Source organism: Felis catus, chromosome X (assembly GCF_018350175.1).
Source record: "Felis catus isolate Fca126 chromosome X, F.catus_Fca126_mat1.0, whole genome shotgun sequence".
Lineage (NCBI taxonomy): Eukaryota > Metazoa > Chordata > Mammalia > Carnivora > Felidae > Felis > Felis catus.
Window position 1 is genome coordinate 69,856,009 of NC_058386.1, and position 18,446 is coordinate 69,874,454.

The window sequence follows — 18,446 nt, forward strand, 5'->3', positions numbered from 1 at the left end:
AACTGTGGGTTGATGTGGGGTGGGAGTGAGGGGAGGGTGGGTGAGTGGTATTGAGCGGGGCACCTGTTGGGATGAGCACTGGGAGTTGTATGGAAACCAATTTGAGAATAAATTTCATATTAAAAATAAATAAATAAATAAATAAATAAAATTTTAAAAATAAAAAAAATTAAAGTTAAAAATATATTAAAACTAAAAACACACACGCAAAAAAATCGAATAAATCATGCTCGATTCTTGGTGTGTTTTGGTCTGGGTGTTGAAAGTTGTTTGATAGATTAGAGATAAAAAGAGGGAAAAAAAAGGAAATTGTTTGAGAATTTGAATAAATGAATACACTGAAGTAGACTAGGATAAAATTATGGGAGTAAAATAGAATTTGAAAAAAATATATACAAAAGTAAAGAATATAGTAGAAAAAATAAAATTATTTTTGTAAAATAATCATTTGTAAAATCATTTGTAAAAATGATTTTTTCTCTTTATTGAAGAAAAAAAACAAAAAGGAGAAAAAAGAAAAACAAGGAAATCAGTTGAAAATTTGAAAAAGTTAATACACTGTAGTAGACTAAAATAAAATGATGGAAGTAAAATAGAATTTGAAAAAATTACATAAAAGTAATAAATATAGTAAAAAAGAATGAAAAATATTTTTAATTAAAATTGAAAATAAAATTATTTATTTCTCTTTATGTATTCAATGAAAACAAAGAAGGTAAAAAGAAGAAAAAAGAATGAAAATTGAATAGGTGGACCCAATAACAGATTGAAATACGAGTGAAATTACTTCGTTTTCCCCTAAAAGTCAGAGTATGAAATGCTTTATAGTCCTTAAACTAAGCACATGGTGAGACTTGTGTTCTTGAAGAGCGAGGTTGGTCCAATTGGGCGGGGCTTAATGTAACGGCTCCGTTCTCCAAAGATGGCGCTGCTAGCCTACTGGGGTGGAGTGTTGCAGCGCTCATAGGTGTGTATGCGCATGTGTGGGAGTGGTGAAAATGGCTTCACACAGCTACCCAGTCTCTAGTGTCAGAACTCTCTTCTCCCCAATCAACAATCGCACACCCGTCCTCTGTCTTCAGCTTTTGTCCACTGCCCGCTTTTTCACTGTCTGTGACCAAGCCCCAGGTAGTACCTCTCTCCCGAGTTCTAAGATGTGGCTGTATTCCCTGGCCCCTTACTTTGAAGGACTGCAGCTTTGACCCGTTCGCCCCTCTGCAGCTGGGTCTCACTGAGCAATGGCCGAATGCTGGATGCACCCAGGAATGCCTGCTGGACCCTGCTGCTGCTGGTGCCCCAAGACTGCGGCCAGGTGCCAGCCCGCCCCAGAAAAAGTTCACAAGATAGTGTAGCAGTAGCGTTACAGGTATTATGGAAAATCACAACACACATCTGGCACCAAGCTTCACCCTTAGTGACCTTGTTCCAACACCAGCAAATGTGGCCATTCCCTGGGGTCTGCTGGGGCCTGGTGGCCTCAACAGTCTCTACCAAATGTCCTTCCATCAGTGGAACCGCTTTTCCCCGTGTGGCCTGAGAACCTCCAAGACCCCACTCTGCTCCTGGGGATTTGACCTTCCCACCAGAGCACTGCCAGGTATCAAGCTACAGAGTTTCAGACTCTACACTCCACCTATTTACAGTCTTAATGGAATTTAAACCCTCTTCTTTCTACTTTCTCCCTTTTTAGTTTAGTCCCTGTGGCTGTTTCCAATTTTCCACTTTCTCTCCATCTGATTTTGGGGAGGGGTGCTTTTCCCATAACCCCATCCCCCATCTTCATTCTCTCTCTGCCTACAAAAGTGGCTCCCTGCCTGTTGCAGCTTCTCTCTCCCCAAGTTCACCTCTCCATGCCGTGTACCTCCTGAATTCTGTGGTTCAGTTTGTGCAAATTGTTGTGTTAATCCTCCATTCAGTTTTCTAGGTGTGCAGGATGGTTTAACGTTGGTCTGGCTATATTTCATGGACACGAGACACTCAAAAAACTTCCGTGCTGTTCTGCCATCTTGGGTCCCCTCATAAAATGGTTTAGTTTTAACAGTCACATATACTATTTAAACACCAGTTTATTTCTACATGGAAGACTTATATTGGAGACTATTGATTATATCAAGGGGTCAAGTAGTTTTTCCCTGCAGAGCAGAATGCCATTTTAAAAATACTGGATGAAAAGAAGAATAAAAATATTTGATGTGGGAAAAACTAATAAAAGTGTCAATTTCTTCCAACTAGCCAGCAATTCTCTAGAATATCTTGACATCAACATTGTTTCTAATTATTAGATAATTTCATAAATATTTGTGATTATGCTACCATGTTACCCATCCTTAGCAGCATGTTTTTAAAGAATATTCTTTTGATAAAAAGGGAAAAAGGATTTGTAATGTGTCAGTACTTCACTCAAATTATGGAGGTATATATGAGCCCGAATATCTTAAAAACTTATACCCTATAAATGTTCCATGACAATGTTTATCTTGCCTGGGATCTGCCTGAATAAAACACATTGGCCAAAAGCCAAGCTATAAACCATATTTCATTGAATTTAAGAATAAGCCATTGAAATGTGCCATTATATAATTTATCAAAAGCTACCAATTAAGCTAGTCCAATGCTTTTTACCCATGTGGGTAAACAATAACATCCTGATTTAACAAATCTTGAAATACAAAAATACATCTGCCTTCTCCAAACATTGGAATATTGTATTTGTAAGTTTATATGGTCCCTAAGTCACAGATTGTGATAATATTTTGAAAGATCAAACTAAAAAGTAACACATGTTCCTAGAGGTCATAAGTAAGTTTTCATATAGCTGAATAACAATGACTTTTGATAAGGAGGTTACTGTTTCAAAATCTGAAAATGAGTCAAGTATCATATCATATAATGTATATCATATTATAATATTATATTTTAACTGGATATCTGGAGTTTGCAGGGTAGAATAAATGATAATTTGATTAGAAGAAAAATTCTCAAAAAATATGACCTAGAAATAATCAAACAGAAAAAGTGGTGAGGGGAAAGTTTCTTTTTTTTTTATAGGTAAGCTTTCTTTTTTTTTATTTTATATATGAAATTTATTGTCAAATTGGTTTCCACACAACACCCAGTGCTCATCCCAAAAGGTGCCCTCTTCAAAACCCATCACCCACCCTCTCCTCCCTCCCACCCCTCATCAACCCTCAGTTTGTTCTCAGTTTTTAACAGTCTCTTATGCTTTGGCTCTCTCCCACTCTAACCTGTTTTTTTTTTCCTTCCCCTAGCCCATGGGTTTCTGTTAACTTTCTCAGGATCCAAATAAGAGTGAAACCATACAGTATCTGTCTTTCTCTCTATGGCTTATTTCACTTAGCATCACACTCTCCAGTTCCATCCACGTTGCTACAAAAAGCCATATTTCATTTTTTCTCATTGCCACGTAGTATTCCATTGTGTATATAAACCACAATTTCTTTATCCATTCATCAGGTGATGGACATTTAGGCTCTTTCCATAATTTGGCTATTGTTGAGAGTGCTGCTATGAACATTGGGGTACAAGTGGCCCTATGCATCAGTACTCCTGTATCCCTTGGATAAATTCCTAGCAGTGCTATTGCTGGGTCCTAGGGTAGGTCTATTTTTAATTTTCTGAGGAACCTCCACACTGCTTTCCAGAGCGGCTGCACCAATTTGCATTCCCACCAACAGTGCAAGAGGGTTCCCATTTCTCCACATCCTCTCCAGCATCTATAGTCTCCTGATTTGTTCATTTTGGCCACTCTGACTGGCGTGAGGTGATACCTGAGTGTGGTTTTGATTTGTATTTCCCTGATAAGGAGCGACGCTGAACATCTTTTCATGTGCCTGTTGGCCATCGGGATGTCTTCTTTAGAGAAGTGTCTATTCATGTTTTCTGCCCATTTCTTCACTGGGTTATTTGTTTTTCCGGTGTGGAGTTTGGTGAGCTCTTTATAGATTTTGGATACTAGCCCTTTGTCCGATATGTCATTTGCAAATATCTTTTTCCATTCCGTTGGTTGCCTTTTAGTTTTGTTGGTTGTTTCCTTTGCTGTGCAGAAGCTTTTTATCTTCATAAGGTCCCAGCAATTCACTTTTGCTTTTAATTCCCTTGCCTTTGGGGATGTGTCCAGTAAGAGATTGCTACAGCTGAGGTCAGAGAGGTCTTTTCCTGCTTTCTCCTCTAAGGTTTTGATGGTTTCCTGTCTCACATTCAGGTCCTTTATCCATTTTGAGTTTATTTTTGTGAGTGGTGTGAGAAAGTGGTCTAGTTTCAACCTTCTGCATGTTGCTGCCCAGTTCTCCCAGCACCATTTGTTAAAGAGGCTGTCTTTTTTCCATTGGATGTTCTTTCCTGCTTTGTCAAAGATGAGTTGGCCATACGTTTGTGGGTCTAGTTCTGGGGTTTCTATTCTATTCCATTGGTCTATGTGTCTGTTTTTGTGCCAATACCATGCTGTCTTGATGATGACAGCTTTGTAGTAGAGGCTAAAGTCTGGGATTGTGATGCCTCCTGCTTTGGTCTTCTTCTTCAAAATTCCTTTGGCTATTCGGGGCCTTTTGTGGTTCCATATGAATTTTAGGATTGCTTGTTCTAGCTTCGAGAATAATGCTGGTGCAATTTTGATTGGGATTGCATTGAATGTGTAGATAGCTTTGGGTAGTATTGACATTTTGACAATATTTATTCTTCCAATCCATGAGCAGGGAATGTCTTTCCATTTCTTTAAATCTTCTTCAATTACCTTCATAAGCTTTCTATAGTTTTCAGCATACAGATCCTTTACATCTTTGGTTAGATTTATTCCTAGGTATTTTAGGCTTCTTGGTGCAATTGTAACTGGGATCAGTTTCTTTATTTGTCTTTCTGTTGCTTCATTGTTAGTGTATAAGAATGCAACTGATTTCTGTACATTGATTTTCTATCCTGCAACTTTGCTGAATTCCTGTATCAGTTCTAGCAGACTTTTGGTGGAGTCTATCGGGTTTTCCATGTATAATATCATGTCATCTGCAAAAAGCGAAAGCTTGACTTCATCTTTGCCAATTTTGATGCCTTTGATTTCCTTTTGTTGTCTGATTGCTGATGCTAGAACTTCCAGCACTATGTTAAACAGCAGCGGTGAGAGTGGGCATCCTTGTCGTGTTCCTGAACTCAGGGGGAAAGCTCTCAGTTTTTCCACGTTGAGGATGATGTTAGCTGTGGGCTTTTCATAAATGGCTTTTATGATCTTTATGTATGTTCCTTCTATCCCGACTTTCTCAAGGGTTTTTATTAAGAAAGGGTGCTGGATTTTGTCAAAGGCCTTTTCTGCATCGATTGACAGGATCATATGGTTCTTCTCTTTTTTTTTGTTAATGTGATGTATCACGTTGATTGATTTGCGAATGTTGAACCAGCCCTGCATCCCAGGAATGAATCCCACTTGATCATCGTGAATAATTCTTTTTATATGCCGTTGAATTCGATTTGCTAGTATCTTATTGAGAATTTTTGCATCCATATTCATCAGGAATATTGGCCTGTAGTTCTCTTTTTTCCTGGGACTCTGTCTGGTTTAGGAATCAAAGTAATACTGGCTTCATAGAATGAGTCTGGAAGTTTTCCTTCCCCTTCTATTTCTTGGAATAGCTTGAGAAGGATAGGTATTATCTCTGCTTTAAACGTCTGGTAGAACTCCCCTGGGAAGCCATCTGGTCCTGGACTCTTATTTGTTGGGAGATTTTTGATAACCGATTCAATTTCTTCACTGGTTATGGGTCTGTTCAAGCTTTCTATTTCCTCCTGATTGAGTTTTGGAAGAGTGTGGGTGTTCAGGAATTTGTCCATTTCTTCCAGGTTGTCCAATTTGTTGGCATATAATTTTTCATAGTATTCCCTGATAATTGTTTGTATCTCTGAGGGATTGGTTGTAATAATTCCATTTTCATTCATGATTTTATCTATTTGGGTCATCTCCCTGTTCTTTTTGAGAAGCCTGGCTAGAGGCTTGTCAATTTTGTTTATTTGTTCAAAAAACCAACTCTTGGTTTCGTTGATCTGCTCTACAGTTGTTTTAGATTCTATATTGTTTATTTCTGCTCTGATCTTTATGATTTCTCTTCTTCTGCTGGGTTTAGGCTGCCTTTGCTGTTCTGCTTCTAGTTCCTTTAGGTGTGCTGTTAGATTTTGTATTTGGGATTTTTCTTGTTTCTTGAGATAGGCCTGGATTGCAATGTATTTTCCTCTCAGGACTGCCTTCGCTGCGTCCCAAAGCGTTTGGATTGTTGTATTTTAATTTTCATTTGTTTCCATATATTTTTTAATTTCTTCTCTAATTGCCTGGTTGACCCACTCATTAGTTAGTAGGGTGTTCTTTAACCTCCGTGCTTTTGGAGGTTTTCCAGACTTTTTCCTGTGGTTGATTTCAAGCTTCATAGCATTGTGGTCTGAAAGTATGCATGGTATAATTTCAATTCTTGTAAACTTATGAAGGGCTGTTTTGTGACCCAGTATATGATCTATCTTGGAGAATGTTCCATGTGCACTGGAGAAGAAAGTATATTCTGTTGCTTTGGGATGCAGAGTTCTAAATATATCTGTCAAGTCCATCTGATCCAATGTCTCATTCAGGGCCCTTGTTTCTTTATTGACCATGTGTCTAGATGATCTATCCATTTCTGTAACTGGGGTGTTATAGTCCCCTGCAATTACCACATTCTTATCAATAAGGTTGCTTATGTTTATGAGTAATTGTTTTATATATTTGTGGGCTCTGGTATTCGGCGCATAGACATTTATAATTGTTAGCTCTTCCTGATGGATAGACCCTGTAACTATTATATAATGTCCTTCTTCATCTCTTGTTACAGCCTTTAATTTAAAGTCTAGTTTATCTGATATAAGTATGGCTACTCCAGCTTTCTTTTGGCTTCCAGTCGCATGATCAATAGTTCTCCATCCCCTCACTCTCAATCTAAAGGTGTCCTCAGGTCTAAAATGAGTCTCTTGTAGACAGCAAATAGATGGGTCTTGCTTTTTTATCCATTCTGATACCCTGTGTCTTTGGTTGGCGCATTTAATCCATTTACATTCAGTGTTATTATAGAAAGATACGGGTTTAGAGTCATTGTGATGTCTGTATGTTTTATGCTTGTAGTGATGTCTCTGGTACTTTGTCTCACAGGGTCCCCCTTAGGATCTCTTGTAGGGCTGGTTTAGTGGTGACAAATTCCTTCAGTTTTTGTTTGTTTGGGAAAACCTTTATCTCTCCTTCTATTCTAAATGACAGACTTGCTGGATAAAGGATTCTCAGCTGCAAATTTTTTCTGTCTAGCACCCTGAAAATCTCGTGCCAATTCTTTCTGGCCTGCCAAGTTTCAAAAGAGAGATCAGTCACGAGTCTTATAGGTCTCCCTTTATATGTGAGGGCACGTTTACCCCTTGCTGCTTTCAGAATTTTCTCTTTATCCTTGTATTTTGCCAGTTTCACTATGATATGTCGTGCAGAAGATCGATTCAAGTTACGTCTGAAGGGAGTTCTCTGTGCCTCTTGGATTTCAATGCCTTTTTCCTTCCCCAGTTCACGGAAGTTCTCAGCTATGATTTCTTCAAGTACCCCATTCAGCACCTTTCCCTCTCTCTTCCTCCTCTGGGATACCAATTATGCATAGATTATTTCTTTTTAGTGTATCACTTAGTTCTCTAATTTTCCCCTCATACTCCTGGATTTTTTTATCTCTCTTTTTCTCACCTTCCTCTTTTTCCATAACTTTATCTTCTAGTTCACCTATTCTCTCCTCTGCCTCTTCAATCCGAGCTGTGGTGGTTTCCATTTTGTTATGCATTTCATTTAAAGCGTTTTTCAGCCTCTTGTGACTGTTCCTTAGTCCCTTGATCTCTGTAGCAAGAGATTCTCTGCTGTCCTGTATACTGTTTTCAAGCCCAGCGATTAATTTTATGACTATTATTCTAAATTCACTTTCTGTTATATTATTTAAATCCTTTTTGATCAGCTTATTAGCTGTTGTTATTTCCTGGAGATACTTCTGAGGGGAATTCTTCCGCTTGGTCATTTTGGATAGTCCCTGGTGTGGTGAGGACCTGCAGGGCACTTCCCCTGTGCTGTGGTGTATAACTGGAGTTGGTGGGCGGAGCCGCAGTCAGACCTGATGTCTGCTCCCAGCCCACCGCTGGGGCCACATTCAGACTGGTGTGTGCCTTCTCTTCCCCTCTCCTAGGGGCGGGATTCACTGTGGGGTGGCATGGCCCGTCTGGGCTACTGGCACACTGCCAGGCTTGTGATGCTGGGTATCTGGCGTATTAGCTGGGGTAGGTAGGCAATGTGCACGGGGGCAGGAGGGGCAGGCTTAGCTCGCTTCTCCTTAGGTAATCCACTTCAGGAGGGGCCCTGTGGCAGCGGGAGGGAGTCAGATCCGCTGCTGGAGGTTTGGCTCCGCAGAAGGGCAGAGTTGGGTGTTTGCGCGGAGGGAGCAAGTTCCCTGGCAGGAACTGGTTCTCTTTGGGATTTTGGCTGGGGGGTGGGCAGGGGAGATGGCGCTGGCGAGCGCCTTTGTTCCCCACCAAACTGAGCTCTGTCATCTGGGGGCTCAGCAGCTCTCTCTCCCTTTGTCCTCCAGCCTTCCCGCTTTCTGAGCAGAGCTGTTAACTTGCGACCTCCCAGACGCTAAGTCGCGCTTGCTGTGGGATCACAGTCCGTCAGGCCCCTCCTCTTTTACAAGCCAGACTCGGGCCTCTGCTTGGCCAGCGAGCTGCCCCTCCGCCCAGGCTCCCTTCCGCCAGTCCGTGGAGCGTGCACTGCCTCGCCGCCCTTCCTATCCTCTTCCGTGGGCCTCTCGTCTGCGCTAGGCTCCGGAGACTCGGTTCTGCTAATCCTCTGGCGGTTTTCTGGGTTAGTTAGGCAGGTGTAGGTGGAATCTAAGTGAGCAGCAGGACGCGCGGCGAGCCCAGCGTCCTCCTATGCCGCCATCTTCCGAGGGGAAAGTTTCTAAATAATAAATGATTTCTTAGTAAAGAGTATATCTGTTTTATTTCTGTGCTTTCATGGAGAGATGGAACTTGAAAAATGAGAGAAGAAATCAGCAATAGTGGAATATAACTATTCTTGGCATATATTTAATAGAAACCATCATAATTTCCTTAATGTCAAGTCAAAAGTAGATACATGTGCATGTACCCCTTTTAATTAATATTTTTGAATCCTTTCAATAAATACCTAGTATCGCAATTGCTAGGTTGTAGGATAGCTCCATTTTTAACTTTTTGAGGAATGTCCATACTGTTTTTCAGAGTGGCTGCACCAGTGTGCACTCCCAATAACAGTATAAGAGAGTTCCCCTTTCTCTGTACCCTCATCAACATCTTTTGTTTCCTGTGTTAATTTTAGCCATTCTGACAGGTTTGAGATAATATCTCATTGTGGTTTTGATTTCAGTTTTCCTGATGAAGAGTGATGCTGAGCAGCTTTTCATGAGTCTGTTGGCCATGTGATGTCTTCTTGGGAAAATGGCCTATTCATGACTTCTGCCCATTTCTTAACTGGATTATTTGGTTTTTTCAGGGGCGTATTGGTTTTGATAAGTTCTTTACAGATTTTGGATACTAACCCTTTATCAGATATGTCATTTGCAGATATCTTCTCCTATTCCCTAGGCTGCCTTTTAGTTTTGTTGATTGGTCCCTTCATTGTGCAGAAGCTTTTTAGTTTGATGAAGTCCCAATAGTTTATTTTTGCTTTTGATTCCCATGCCTCCAGAGATGTGTCTAGCTAGTAAGAAGTTGCTATGGCCAATGTCATAGAGGTTTAAGAAGTTACTATGGCCAATGTCAAAGAGGTTGCTGCCTGTGTTTTCCTTCAGGATTGCGATGATGATTTCCTGTCCCACATTTAGGTCTTCCATCCATTTGGAATTTGTTTTAGTGGATGGTGTAAGAAAGTGGTCCAGTTTCATTCTTCTGCATGTTGCTGTCCCATTTTCCCTACACCATTTGTTGAAGAGACTGTCTCTTTTCCACTGAATATTCTTTCCTGCTTTGTCAAATATTCTTTGGATATTCTTTTCCTGGTTATTTTACCATATACTTGTGGGTCCGTTTCTCAGTTTTCTATTCTGTTCCATTGATCCATGTGTTTGTATTTGTGCCATTACCATACTGTCTTGATGACTACAATGTTTTAATATAGCCTGAAGTCTAGAATTGTTATGACTCCAGCTTTTTTTTTTCAAGGTTGCTTTGGCTATTCAAGGTCTTTTTTGGTTCCATATAAATTTTAGGATTTTTTGTTGTAGCTCTGTAAAAAATGTTGGTGGTATTGTGATAAGGATTGCATTAAATGTGTAGATTGCTTTGGGTAGTATAAAGATTTTAACAATATTTGATTTTCCAATCCATGAGCATGGAATATTTTTCTATTTCTTTGTGTCATCTTCAATTTCTTTCATAAGTGCTCTAGGGGTGCCTGGGCGACTCAGTTGGTTAAGCATCCAACTCTTGGTTTCAGCTCAGGTCATGATCTCACAGTTTTGTGAGTTTGAGCCCCACATCAGGCTCTGCACTGACAGAGCTCTCTCTCCCTCTCTCTCTGCCCCTCCCTGGCTCATGTTGTCTCTGTTTCTCTCAAAAATAAATAAACTTAAAAAAATAAGTGTTCTATAGTTTTCAGAGTACAGATCTTTTTACCTCCTTGGCTAGGTTATTTCAAGGTATTATTAAGGTTTTTGCTGTAATTGTTAATTGGATCAATTCCTTGATTTATCTTTCTCCTGCTTCATTATTGGTGTATAGAAATGCAACAGATTTCTGTATGTTGCTTTTGTATCCTGCAATTCTGCTCAATTTGTGTATTAGTACTAGCAGTGTTTTCGTGGAGTATTTCTCGTTTTGACAGAGTATCATGTAATGTGTGAATAGTGAAAGTTGGACTTCTTCCTTGCCCATCCGGATGCCTTTTACTTTTGTTGTTGTTGTTGTCTGATTGCTGAGGCTAGAACTTAGCGGACTGTGTTAAATAAAAATGGTGAGAGTGGACATCCTTGTCTTTTTCCTGACCATAAAAAAAAAATCTGTTTTTCCCCATTGAGGACGAAATTAACTGTGGGTCTTTATATTGTTCTTTAGGATGTTGAGATGAGTTCTTTTTTTTTTTTAATTTTTTTTTCAACGTTTATTTATTTTTCGGACAGAGAGAGACAGAGCATGAACGGGCGAGGGGCAGAGAGAGAGGGAGACACAGAATCAGAAACAGGCTCCAGGCTCTGAGCCATCAGCCCAGAGCCCGACGCGGGGCTCGAACTCACGGACCGCGAGATCATGACCTGGCTGAAGTCGGACGCTTAACCGACTGCGCCACCCAGGCACCCCGAGATGAGTTCTTAATATCCCTTCTTTGTTGAGGGTTTCTATCAAGAATAGATGCTGTATTTTGTCAAATGATTTTTCTGCATCTATTGACAGGGTCATATGTTTCTTATCCTTTCTTTTATTAATGTGATGTGTCTCACTAATTGATTTGTAAATATTGAACCACCCCTTCAACCCAGAAATAAATCCCACTTGATTGTGGTCAATAATTTTTTCAATGTACTGTTGTTTTCAGTTTGCTCATATTTTGTTAAGAATGTTTGCATCCATGTTCATCAGGGATATTAGCCTGTAATTCTTCTTTACTGGGGCCTTTTTCTGGTTTTTGAATCAAGGTAATGCTGGCCTCATAGAATGAGTTTGGAATTTTTCCTTCCATTTCTATTTTTTGTAAGAGTTTGAGAAGAATAGGTATTAACTCTTTTTTATACATCTAGTAGAATTCCCCTGGGAATCCATATGATTCTAGACTTGTGTTTTTTGGGAGATTTTTGATTACTGATTCAATTTCTTTACTGGTAATGGGTCTGTTCAACTTTTCCATTTCTTCATGTTTCAGTTTTGGTAGTGTATATGTTTCTAGGAATTTGTCCATTTCTTCCAGATTGCCCATTTTATTGGCATATAATATTCTCTTGTTTTTATTTCTGCTGTGTTGGTTGTGATTTCTCCCCTTTCATTTGTGATTTTATTTATTTGGGTTTTTTTCTCTTTTCTTTTTGATAAGTCTGGCTAGGGGTTTATCAATTGTATTAATTCTTTCAAAGAACTAGTTTTTAGTTTTGTTGATCTGTTCTAATGAATTTTTTTCTATATAATTTATTTCCACTCTAATCATTATTATTTCCTGTACTCTGCTGGCTTTAGGATTTATTTGCTGTTCTTTTTTTCTACTTCCTTTAGGTGTAACATTAGTTTGTATATTTGAGACTTTTCTTGCTTCTTGAGTTAGACCTGTATTGCTATATACTTCCCCTCTTATGGCCATCTTTGCTGCAATCCAAAGGTTTTAGACTGTCTTGTTTTCATTTGCATTTGCTTCCATGTATTTTTTATTAATTTATTCTTTAATTTCCTAGTTAGCCCATTCATTTAGTGGATGTTCCTTAACCTCCATGTACTTGTAGTCTTTCCAAAAATTTTTTTTGTGGTTGACTTAAAGTTCATATCACTGTGGTCTGAACATATGTGCAGTATTATCTCTATCTTTTTTAAATCGTTTGGCCTGATTTGTGACTCAGTATGTTATCTCTTCTGGAGAATATGTGCTCTCAAAAAGAATGTTTATTGTGCTGCTTTAGAATGAAATTTTCTGAATATATCTGTTAAGTGTATCTGGTCCCATGTGTCATTCAAAGCCATTGTTTCCTTGTTGAGTTTCTGCGTAGATGATCTGTCCATCGTTGTGAGCGGGGTGTTAAAGTCCATTACTATTATTTTATTGTTATCAATGAGTTTTTTCATGTTTGTTATCAATTGGTTTGTGTATTTGGGTGTTTTCAAGTTGTGGGCATAAATATTTACAATTGTTAAAGTCTCTTGTTGGATAGACCCCTGGATTATAATATACTGCCCTTCTTCAGTATTTGGTTTAAAAGTTACAGTCTTTGGTTTAAAATATAGTTCCTCAAAATAAGTCTGGCCACGTTGCCTTTATTTTGATGTCCATTAGCATGACATTCTTGGCTGCATATTTTCCCATTCAGCATATTGAATATATCATGCCCTTCTGGCCTGCCAGGTTCCTGTGGAGAGGTCTGCTACTAACCTGATTTGTCTTCCCTTGTAGTTTTGGGATTTCTTTTCCCCTGCTACTCTCAGGATTCTTTCCTTAAGTTTTTCACTTTGCAAGTTTTCCAATGATATGTGTTGGTGTCAGCCTGCTTTTGTTGATTTTGATGGGAGTTCTCTGTGACTTCTGTATATGGATATATGTTTCTTTCCGTAGATTAGGGAAGTTTTCAGCTATAATTTTCTCAAATAAACCTTCTTCCCTGTTTCCCTCTCTTCTTCTGGAACTCCTATGATACAAATGTTATGACACTATATGTAATTGCTGAATTCCCTAAATCTATGTTTATGACCCAATATTTTTCTTTCCCTCTTATTTTCAGCTTCATTATTTTCTATAATTTTATCTTCTATATTACTTATTCATATTTCTGCTACTTCCATCATTCTGGTCATTACATCCAGTTCATTTCACATCTCAGTTATAGCATTTTTTATTTTGATCTGACTAGTTTTTAGTTTTTTTTTTCTCTGTGATAAGGGTCTTTCTGGTTTCTTCTATTCTTTTCTGAAGCCCAAGTAGTATCTTTATTATTCTTGTTTTAAATTCTGATTTAGGCATATTCTTTATGTATATTGTGATTAACTCCCTAGCTGTTATCTCTTCTTGTTCTTTATTTTGGGATGAATTTCTCCAGCTTGGCATTTTGTGTAGGTCTCTGTCTTTTGTGTGATTGTAAAGCCTGTTCCTGGTCCCATTTCCACTATAGCTGAAGTGTTGCAGCAGTCTTGGATCAGTAGATCTGGTGTCTGAGGTGTGTGGGGGGGGGGGGAAGGGGGAGGTTGTGCTAATCTTATGGGGGGGGCTTGCTGCTGTTCTGTTTCTTAATCACACTTGGCCTAATAAAAACGCACCATCAGAGAATGGGGAGAGCAGGGTTGGTGTAAGCCACTCAAGTCTCCACTGTATGCAATGTGTTGCTTCCTGAAGTCCATCTGTGATGAAAGGGGTGAAAACTGACATTGCTTCAATCTCTTCCCTGAGGAGAGGAGTGCCAGCCCCTGTTCGGGAAGCCCTCATTGAAGAACGAACAATCTGCCCTCGTATGTCCTAGACTTCCATCAGATCTCTGCCTTCACTCTGTGTCCAAGCCATCTGGCCATCTGGCAGTGCGTGCTTCTGTGTTTTATCTCATGCGCATGCCTGATTTTCAGAACTCGAAATTTTAGGCTCCTGGCACAGTGCAGACTCACACTGATCCTCTGGAGGTGGGTCTCACCCTGCTGTTATTAGTGCAGGTTTGTTCCAGAAGGGCACTGCATGATTCTGCAAGGTCTTGGATTTCACAGTAAAGTGTAGCAAAAAGCTGCCATCCAGGTTAGCTGGCCTCAGCAGGCATCTCTGCTCATATGCTAATGAAAGGGGTAGCCCTATAGCACCTGTCAACTATTTTGTTCCCTGAAAAGTAGTGCCACCTGTCCCAAATATACCCCAAGAAGGGTAGAACTATTATCTCTCAGTGCAACCTGGAGATCCTCAGAGCATGCTGTCCAATCCTGAACCTCTGACTTTCTTATCCACAGGAGTACGACTATGCCTGATGGTCTTGACAGACTTTGAGCTCTGCTGCTTATAAAAACGGTGATCAGACCTTCTCATTTTCTCAGTCAACAGTTTTTGCATGTGTTTTTCTTGTGCAATCCCCTGCATTCTGCTCTCTCTCTCTCTCTCTCTCTCTCTGTCTCTCCTATCTCTCTGAGCAGGGCTCCCTGCCCTCAACAGCCCCCATGATTCTTTTCTCCTCCAAGTCACATCTCTGTACCTCTAGCTTCCACAATGTGGACTCCTTTCTCCCTCCAGTTGTGCAGTTTGTTCTCTCAGTCCTTAGATTTCCTGTGTGTTCAGAATGATTTGATAATTATCTAGCTGTGTTTCAGGGATGAGGCAAGTATAATGTTCTCCTACTTCTCCACCATCTTAACTCCTCTTCCTCCCAGCTTTCATTTTTTAAATCAGCTAAACAAGAAGAAAAAGGTTTTGAATTTTTATACTTACCCATATTCATCTTTTCTTGGTCAAGAAAGTAGTATCATGTATTATTAAAAACCTCAGCAGGACTTTTATGACTCTGGAGGAAGGTCCCTCTTTTTTGGATAGACAAGTTAACATTTGTTGTAAGATACCAATATGTAATTACATATTTTTAACTGCGTATTGCCATGCAGTGAGGAAATGTTCAATGGATTTGTCATCAAAGCATGGAGTTTTCTTTAAAAGATTTATTTTTGCAATTGGGCTTTCTCTTCTCTTTGAGCTAATTACAAAGAACAGTAATAGGCAAGAACAATATCAATAAAGGAAGATTATTGATGTAGTAGATGTTTATACATGTGTTTGTATGCATTTGACAGTGTGGATACAGTAAATTAATTTGGACATGTGTCAAAAGTAATCATTGAGATTTAATAACATTTAATAAATGAAAATCGTATTTCATATAATTAAATTTTAAGTTAATATGAACATAATTACTGACAATTATCATAAGATAATGTCATTACAAGTAGAAATTCAACCCTGTGACTCCAAGGGTTTGCATCCCTCAGAGGAGTAGGGAATTTTCTGTGTTCGGAATCAAGTAATAGGAATTAATTGAACTATAGCTCTTCAATATGTCCACTTAGTATCCCAGATCACCACAATTACTATCAGTGCCATTTAAAGAGTTTGGGAAGCCTTTACAAAGATTTACAATTGATCATTATTACAAGAAAATAGTAACTGGGGAATAATCAGGATACAAATTTTTCAAAATAGAAAAATAGAAGGAAAGGTGATAATCATATTTCAAAAACTACATATTATAATCCAATCCTTGATCATATGGAAAATTAATTTATTTCTGTGTTCTTTTCTGAATTTAGCTAGTTTATGTAGCTCATGCTTAAATATGGGGCAGAATCCATCACTCTATTATAAGAAATCTAAGTTGTTACTTCCTGTATCCAACTTTTCAGAACAGAAAATGTCATCAAGTGTGGGTTAACGTTTATTTTATGGAATATTTTCTTGTATCTGAGAAATTCAGAAAAAGAAGAAAAACACTATTGCATTATTATGCCACTATTGCTCAATTTTATATAAAATCTCATGTACTTTGAAGTTTGGAATAGAATACTAGACATTCTGAAAGTTTATTTTCCTATATCACTCCTCTTAAATATTGAGTAGAAGCATGTAAAAATGTCTACCTATACTTCCATGGTGGAACTAATTCATAAAGCACACTACAAAATAAAGCACACAATAAAATTAGACTGGCAAGCAGTCTTTTGAGATACTCAGGCTATTGTTCCCTGCTTCATCCCTGGGAAATATAGAGATTACTGTACAGCTTCCTTTCAAAATATTTCCAGTTGCTCCTTTGTCCCACATTGCTATAACAAATGGTGGTTAGTTGTAACCATGTTAACAGAATGGAATGTGATTTACATGATGACAAAGCAGATGGTTTAATGTTCAGCAGTCAGAAGGAAAGATCAGTAACTGATTTCTTGACTTCAAGACTTACTTAACTCATTCAAGTTAATTTTACCAGCAATGAAATTCTTTGGAGATTATCTAAGAACAAAATTTAAAAATCTTTGTCTCCCATCTCAGAAATATAAACCTTTCTGGCATGTGTACACTATTCATTAAAATGTCCTTTATTTCTTCTTCTTTCCCAATATAATGAAGTTAGATTCCAATAGGTCTGAACAGCATAAATAGAAGGAAAAAAGCCTTCAATTAATTTATTTACTAAGTACCCCAGAACAATGTGTTAATGGATGGCAAATTTTGAGGAAATTACATTATAATGAAAATAATTTAATTGTACTGGGAATGAAAAAATACCCAGTTGTGAAAATAACTGGGTCTGCTTATGAGTGTAAACTAGATATAGTCTTACTCTACTTTCTGTGATATCATAGTTCTGGCTAACTAATTCTATGTTCTAAAACGTTATCACTTTTTAAATATTCTTTTCATTATTTATGTTATAATTATATTGAAGTTGACCTAAACTCATGGTTCAAATAATTCCCTTTCAGTGCTCTTCTTTTTTACCCAGAGAAATATGGGTGGCTCTCTGTTCTGTGAAGGAAGCCAATGCAGCTCATTTTCATATCTGTTAATTATTACAGCTCTTGTTAGGCCTTACCATCAATATATATTTGCAATTAAAGCTCATTGCCCTTCCTTTTTATTCTTTAGCATTCTACAAGAAAAAGCTTAAGTATTTATAAAGCCATGAAATCCAAATAACCCTATCTTTTGGTCTTTCTTCTACAATCTCATTTTTCTGGCCCCATTAATAGAAATTAAATATAAGTACTGAGGATGTGTAATATTAAAAAAAAAACAACTAATGCCTGGACAACTGTTTTACCAGACATCTGGTTCCACACTGGCTGATTGCATGGTAAGCCAAAAGTTAGGGAAATTACATTACTATCATTAGGTGGTTTATCACTTAAGTATTCTAAAGAGCAGGAATTTCCTCAAGTTCTTTCATAGTTATTTAAATTCAAGAATTGGTAGCTGGTTGATTTTTTATATTGACTCTGAGGTAAGTTACAGTTGTGATGGGGGACTTGAACTATTTGGACAGCTGCTTGGAAATGTCATTCTATTAATAGCAAGACATGTGTCTGACTATGCCCGCCATTCCCTTCCTTCATTACAATTTATTATGAGATGACATGGTCACTTTTTTCCAAGGCTTCTAGGTCTTCTAAATAGCTCTTTTTTGTTCAAAATTTGGACCAAAGAAACTTCCTTTCATGGTTTTCTTTTCTGAGAAATGAAATTGCCAAGAGTGCAAGTCTTCAGACTCAGGTGAAGTTTTTCTCAGGGTATGGGGATGGGAACTAAATATTTAACATATTACTTCAGAAGGAGGGTCAATAATCTTATGGGGGAGATGCCAGAAGTTTAAGAAGTTAGAACTTTTGTCTTAAAGAGCTGTTTTACAAAGTATCTCCAAACATAAATATTCTGTGAGATATAAAAATGTTGGATGAATATAAACACAATTTGCAGATGATTAAATAACTGCACTAAAATACTAGTATTTAATGCATTTAAGCTTAATTCCTACAGAAGTAGAATTGAAGCTCATTGTGCATTAATTATAGTTCACCTTATCTTGGCTTTCTTAACAGCTTAACTTCTTTTTAAAATATAGTTTCCTCTTCCTTGGCTGTATATTCTTCCTAAATTATTTTGATTTTTTCCTCTTAGAATAAAGTTGAAAGGCAAGATATGCCAGGAGAAGATCAGGTAAGAAAATGATAGTAACGAC

The 18,446-nt window shown here is 38.2% G+C and overlaps 1 protein-coding gene across 3 annotated transcripts in view; it reads left to right on the plus strand.

The window, feature by feature from the left end:
• Window positions 1-18,446, plus strand: part of LOC109496332 — a 389,020-nt gene that overhangs the window by 108,628 nt on the left and 261,946 nt on the right. For 2 of the 3 annotated variants that reach the window (XM_045050955.1, XM_023249271.2), the window contains exon 5: window positions 18,386-18,424. The exons of the other annotated variant lie outside the window; for it this stretch is intronic. In XM_045050955.1, the coding sequence (XP_044906890.1) occupies window positions 18,386-18,424 (39 nt within the window). The remainder of the gene's footprint in view (window positions 1-18,385; window positions 18,425-18,446) is intronic. 3 annotated transcript variants of the gene reach the window in all.